We start from the raw sequence: 7,011 nt of genomic DNA, 5'->3' as shown, positions 1-7,011 counted from the left end.
TTGATCACCTAAAAAGAAAATAAAAGAAGTATAAGTATCTTATAAAATATTTACAGGTATTTCGGCCGATCTTATAACATCTAAGATATTTGTTTAGATATCTAGATGTAATTTTTATTGTTTTAATATATGATTTATAGTTTTGAACTGATTTTGTTATTCATAAGTTATAATAAATTATTTGATCGGTTTGATTTGCTTCTCTCCTGCATGATCCGCTTAATTTGCACTTGTCCTGCTTGATCTGTCCCGCTTGAAGTGATTTTACCATTCGAAGCCAAAGTATGAAGATTTGGACTTTCTCACCAGAAACTGGCTCATGCGTCAACAACCACCGGGTTCTTTTCTCAGAGCTTAACCTCTTTTTTTTTGATAAACCCTATCGGCTGATTCGGTCGATCCCGGGAGGAACACACTTAGTGCTACAAAGCGGACTGGTTACCACACTGCATGATCCAATTTTGTAATACCTTCCGACTAATACCAGGGGGTCAACCGATCATCATCTTTTACGATCAACCATGTAAACCACTTTGGACCAAAGTCCAAGTCCAGACTGGCCAAGTAATGATTATCTAGTTCCCAGGAGGAATCGAACCCATGACTGATGTGGGTACACACCAAGCCCCAAAAGATACAATAAAACCATTTGAAAACACGAAACTCGAGCCCCTCATCAAAAGGATCATCCTTTTTTCCAAGTCTGTGTACACTGAACTTTTTTTTTTTTTGCTAAATTTTAAATGTCATTAATCATAATGAAATTTTGGTTACAACTGAAATGCAACCAGATTCTGCTTTACAGCCATTTTAAATCTATGGAGCCGCAAAAAGTATAAAAAAGAACCTAAAGACACTAAGGAATAAACTCCAAGCTTGCCAACAATGAAGTTAATAAACATTATAAGACAAGGGACATCAAAATTTAACTCCCATACGAAGCACTTCTAGAAGCAGGTTCAGTCAAGCACTCTGGCTCAAGCAGGAATCGACGGAGGCGGCTGGCTCCGCTCCGGAGCTCCACATGAGGAGGAAGAAGTTAACAAACGAGCCCAAGCTTACACAGCAGATGACCAAACTGAAAACCTGAGTAAACGCCGCTGGAAATGAAAGGCACAAGTTACGGTCAAGCGCATACGGTCAATGCAGCTCCCCATCTAGCTACGCGACACAAAGGATGCAGCAGAAACATCAAGGAGACAAGGAAGTTATCTGCTGGAGCTTGGAAGATGGAAAATAAAGCACGGAAGGAGAGTGAAGCTCTTTGAAAACAAGCGCATTACCGACAAGAGAAGGCTTCACCTTGAGAGCAGGAGATATCGTCAGATGGGTTGTCTTCAAAACCCAAGGAGTCGACATCGAGAGCAGCAAGCTGAAGCCAATCAATCACCGAAAGCATGCTGTGGTTGACGTCTCATGAACTAAGAAACAGAGGTCCTCGGAACAGTGAGCCTTGGCACCGCCTTTACTCCAACTGGAGAAGAGAACCTCTGACGAGACCTTGAGAACGAGTCCAGCTAGACGCACAGGTACAAGCCGGTGCCGTTGAGAGGAGGAGGAGGAGGCAGCAAAGCTTCACCATCCATTCTGGCAAAGGCGAGATCAGATCTGACCCAGATCTGCTCCGATTGAAAAGCAGAGACAGAAAATCGAAGGCTCCTTAAGCTCCTTGATGAACTCTACTCACGCAGGTGCCCCAGAAAGACCACACACTCATGCAGCCCTCGATTAGATTCAGTGTATTCCCGTGAAAATCCAGAGACACCACACAAAGAAGAGGAGGGTAAGACGAGGGTTAAGGGAAAGGCTAGAGAACAGAAGGGACAGGGGTGGCGACCGGAGCTGGAGAGCTTCCAGTCACCAGAATCGAGAGCAAGGCGGCTGTGAAACTAGGGTTCGGAAGGTCCGGGGGAAGGAGAGACACTAGAGAGAAAAGTTTTTCTCTATCTCTCTTGATTTTTTATCAAAATCTGTGTTTTTTGCTCGATGTGATCGAAATCTGTGTACAGTGAACGTATTTCACCTTTTGGTGTTCGCGTTTCCTACATACAATAAAACCATTTGACTTTTTAATATAAAAATTAGTTTTTACAGTTAAAAGAGTTCCGAGTCTTTTCCAAGTTCCGAATCAAATCCAAACCACTCTTAACAATTCCAAATATAAACAGAAAACAAATGTGAAAGTAGATCTATTAATTTTTGAATATTTCACTATACAGTATGGCAACTATCGCCATATATTTTGGATTAAATAAAAAAATGGTGAACAAAATCAATGTTATTTTTGCATGTAAAAACTATTATCACCTAAAAATTGATCGAGTATTAGGGAATGCTTTGATCTAGGGAAGGTGATGTATTCTTTCCTGAAAATTTGACTTTTGTTATCTTCAATATATATTTTCTTTTAGTTTTCTATTTCTACAAATACTGTTATTTTTCATTTTGAAAATTAACAAACCTGCGGTGTATAGATCTTGTCAAATTTGAATGGCATAAAAATTGATCATGCAAGAAGTCGTTGGCTAATTGGTAATCTGTACATGGGAGATTCTCATGAAAAAACTAAGGAATACTTTATCAAATATGTACAGTGAAACCCCTATAAATTAATAATTTTGAGATTACACCAAAACTATAATTTTTTTACTAATTTAGAGATATTATTAATTTATCGATATACTAATTGAACCAAAAACTCAATTTAGAATTATAAAATTATATTATTTTATAGAAATTTTTAGTGTATATTAATTTAAAGAATATTAATTTAAAGAGGTTATACTGTATCTCATTTAATTATTAGAAAGCTCATTTAAAAGTATTTTAGTTAACATATTTAAGTGGGTCTCATTTAAAATTTCATTCAGTAAAAAATATTTTTTTTGTGTCTTTCTTTAATTTTGACATATATCTTCTCTATTAAAAAAGAAGTACCATTTTTATCTACTATTTAGAAGTTTACTAAGACCATTTCATTAATCACATAATATGACATAATAATTAATATGAATATTAATAATAAATTTATTTTAATTATAAATTTGAATTTTATTTTCAGTTATAACAAAATCTGTTGAGAAAAATCTAACAAAATCCAACTAAATTTTTAAATAATTTTAATTAAATATTAAATTAATTAATTTCGTAATTAAGTAATATAATGCTTTCATTTAAATAAATTATCATCTTCCACTAAAACGAGTTCAAATTTGTTAATCATGTCAGATTTTTTTATACAAATGAAGTTATTAACATATGTTAAAAATTTATTTCTGCAGCTATATATTTTCAAAAATCATATGTTGAAGAATATTTTTTATTTGATTATTTCAAATTATGAAAACTCGAAAACGTAATAAAAAAGGTAATATGTATAAAACAAACCCCTATATTAATAAAGTAATAAGAAACATAAACAATAAAATTAAAGAGTTATAAAATACATAACACTAAGATATAAATTGTATATTTAAATTTATATTATAATATCAAAATTAAATATTTATAAAATGAAAATATACCCGCACGATGTGCGGGATAGACTCTAGTATATATATATAGTGTGTGTGTGTGTGAGAGATGTCCTACATAATAGAAATACTCTTCTAGCTAGATCTGCTTTTTATCTTCCATGATAATTGTTGTCGTCTAACAATAATCTTTCACTACATGATGTACCAAATTATATTAGGTGTTACTTCTATATTACAAATTTGCCATTTAAACCAATAATAATTTGAATCCAGATTTTGGAGGTTTTTCTCCAAAATTTGTTTTCTCGTTTTCTTCTAATTGTGTCAGTTCGTTAGATCATACCTGTCTATTAGTCTATACACAATTGTATTATCTATATCGTGATGCTGCTGTACCAAAGTAATATCGGGGATTACGTTCAAATTTTCATAATTTTCTTAAAAATTTAAGCCAAAAGTTCAATTTTTCCTATATCGCTTTCCTCACTTCAGTATGTTGATTTCATTGACATTATATTATTGTACAGAAGACATATTCGTAGTTTGAAAATAGATATCATATTAGGTTATATATATATAATTTGACTTCCACACAAAATGGGGAAATGATTAATGCATAATTTATGAAAAATGCTTAATTTAATCATAAATATGCATTTTCTCGTTGACTAGTACTGATACACGTTGGAATAGAATTGGTGTTTGGTCAAGTTAGTCGAAAAATATTTTCTTAAAAAATAGACAGTAGAAAGAAATGGAAAAACTAGAAGAAAAGTAAGCAAGAACCTTGCTTCCTTCCACCTCTTCTCCTTTCATATATGTTATCACCTTTCCCTTTTGCCTAAGCTTTTAAGATTCGTTGCTAATCGCTTAATGACTCAATTACCATTACACGCTTTGTCCTCTTTCATGTGATTTCTCGTTCTGCAGTGGCATGCCTGCCGACAATTTTAAGTCTTTTCAGGGGCTTAATAGTAATATATATGCGGGAGAGAAATCAGAACAACTCTTGTCTCGCGTTATTCAAACCCTAGTTTGAATTCACCTTATATGTCCATTCTTTCCTGCGCTGCTTGCACAAAGGGTGATTTGGTAATCTCATACCTCGTGACCGTTCTGCATACAACTTTGGGTTTTACTTTATTAATGAAATGCAAGAGTGTGTGAATTTGAAAATCTCACTCTGATTTTCCTGTTTTTCCTTTTCTCAGGCTCATTCTTCTTATTAACTAGTAGATCTCTCTTTTGTTTAACATCTCATTCTTCTTCTTCTTCATCTTCTTTATTTTATTCTGTGTTTTCTGCTATCTCGCGTCTCTGACCAGCTCCCGAGTTGTTCGTTTCTGGTTAATGGATATTGAACCCTCTTGGGATCTTGGGGGGTGGGTTATTTATTTTTCTAAATTGCATGGCAACATCAAATGACCAAACCAAAACTATATCATCACATTCTCATACTCTTCTTCTTTTAATCATATTCTTATCTTTCATTCTCTTCATCAACCTTGCAATCCCCGTGACTCATCATCGGTCCACATCTATGGTTGCTCCCTTCAAGAGGGTTCTTCTCGAACCTTCTGTTCCAGCTTCATCAACAATGGATCTGCATCCAAAGGCTCGCACACGTCGCAGCCATACTTCTAGAAGGAGAGAGTTTGCAAATGATGCTCATAAAGTTCCTAGTGGTCCAAACCCTATTTCTAACTAGGTGAGTTGGAGTATCTGGTTTTACAGTGAGTTTGAAGGATAAGTGTTATAGATCTATATAAACATATGGGTGAAGCTTCTCATCGATGGAGATTGGAGAAGAACTTAACTGTTATGAATTTAGAATATATCTATGGATCATTTTGGTACCGTCATTTCCTTCTTAAATCTTTTGTCCATTATATTGCTTTGGTGCCATGTTTTAAGTTTTGATTAGAGTTGTAAAGAAGAGATACTATTATTCGTTAATCGTTTACATGTGTATGTAGCCACCTATGTTTTTGTTGGAACCCAATTTTTATAAGCTTTTGAGCTGAGTAAGAAATTGGATAAGTGTGAATAGAATTTTTATAAGCTTAAAGGGATGTGTAAAAATCTGTTTATGATGAAGTGATATGGGTGTTTGAATTATGGAAAAAGGATAAATCTTACAAAATTACTCTGAAATAATTATGGTAGGTTTTCAATATTATTTAAGAGTTGAAAACCTACCATAATTATTTGTAGAATACTTCCTATAATGTTTTGCGTCTAAATAATAATGTAATACTTCTCAATTAATTATGTTATGTTTTTATAATAATTATGGAATACTTCTATTCAAGAATATTTTTTTACTTTTTCGCAAGATTATTTATTGGTGATCAAGTAACTCATAACCATATCAATAAACATCTAGTCTATTCATTCTGAATACACAGAAAAAGCAAAACACCAAAGCTTCCGGCAAATGATCTCTCTTAATTTTATAGTGTTAAAGTAAGTGTCTCGAGAGTATTCGTAGTAGTTACAGTTCGTTAGATTATGTTTCAGGTGTTGCGAAACAGCCTCGTCACGGTTGTATCCTGGGATTCATATATCACATTCAAACCGTCACCCAATACGGGCGATTTATTGAGTTAAGGAAAGAGATCAAATCTCGACTCTGTGAATTCGTATATTTCCTTTTCTTAAAACGTTTTCTATCTTCATCTTAGTGTTTATATCAATTTCGGTTTCGTGATTTTCAATCCTACATGTTTTTCCTTCACATACTAGTAGGAGCATATAGATCCTTGATCATTAGGTTTATTTAATATTTAATAATAGTTTAATTATTATAAAGCTTGGAGCATTAACAGAAAGACCCTAGCTATTTGGTAAATAGTGCATGACAATGAATATCTCGAGGCATTTCCCAAATAATTGTTAGATCTCTTTCTTTTTTTTCTTCACTTTCCTCCATACAAAACGGTCTCTTTTCTAAATATCATTCTGAAAATATTATGAAAATCAGCTATATCCGATATCAAATTTTTTTATAAAATATATCTGATATCAATTATCTAAAGCGATTTTCTTCACTACAGGGAAAAATTTAATAATAATCATTAGTGGAAAATATGAAAATACTTTAAGTTACTATAGACCCTGATCAGGTATTCATATCCAACCGTAGGCTATATTAGATACAAAGTGTCCCGCATCGGATGTTGGAAAGGATCTTTAGCAATATATAAGATAGATGAGCCACTTCTCTTATCACCAATTGATTTTAGAATAGAAGTCCATCTAGTTTAACATGGTATTTGAGCCTGATCCACGCAGTCCAACCCGATCCACATCGATATGGTCAAAAGTTGGCCCATCGATCCTTGTCCGAGCATTCCGCGATTGACGTTCAAAGAATCATCATCTCGAATGAGCATATTAGACACAAAGTGTCTCACATCGGATATTGGAACGGATCCTTAAATATATAAGATAAATAGGTCATTCCAGTTATCACCAAATAGTTTTACACATCTAACCGACTATACGATTCGAGACAGGGGTGACAAGACCAATT

At 33.7% G+C, this 7,011-nt stretch overlaps 1 protein-coding gene across 1 annotated transcript; it reads left to right on the top strand.

Annotated features, from left to right (window-relative positions):
* The first annotated feature begins 3,551 nt into the window (after positions 1–3,551).
* LOC103828602 (CLAVATA3/ESR (CLE)-related protein 41) lies at positions 3,552–5,543 on the top strand. Its single transcript, XM_009104214.3, has one exon. The coding sequence runs from the start codon at positions 4,885–4,887 to the stop codon at positions 5,182–5,184; it is 300 nt and encodes a 99-aa protein (XP_009102462.1). The 5' UTR covers positions 3,552–4,884; the 3' UTR covers positions 5,185–5,543.
* Positions 5,544–7,011: the final 1,468 nt, after the last annotated feature.

The sequence above is a fragment of the Brassica rapa genome, chromosome A07 (assembly GCF_000309985.2).
Source record: "Brassica rapa cultivar Chiifu-401-42 chromosome A07, CAAS_Brap_v3.01, whole genome shotgun sequence".
In the NCBI taxonomy this organism is placed as follows: Eukaryota; Viridiplantae; Streptophyta; class Magnoliopsida; order Brassicales; family Brassicaceae; genus Brassica; species Brassica rapa.
Note: the sequence above shows the minus strand (reverse complement) of the source record. Positions and strands in the feature narration are given on the sequence as shown.

Bases quoted from the DNA above. Each gene is read 5' to 3' on its own strand.
- LOC103828602 (XM_009104214.3), top strand. From the start codon at position 4,885: ATGGCAACATCAAATGACCAAACCAAAACTATATCATCACATTCTCAT.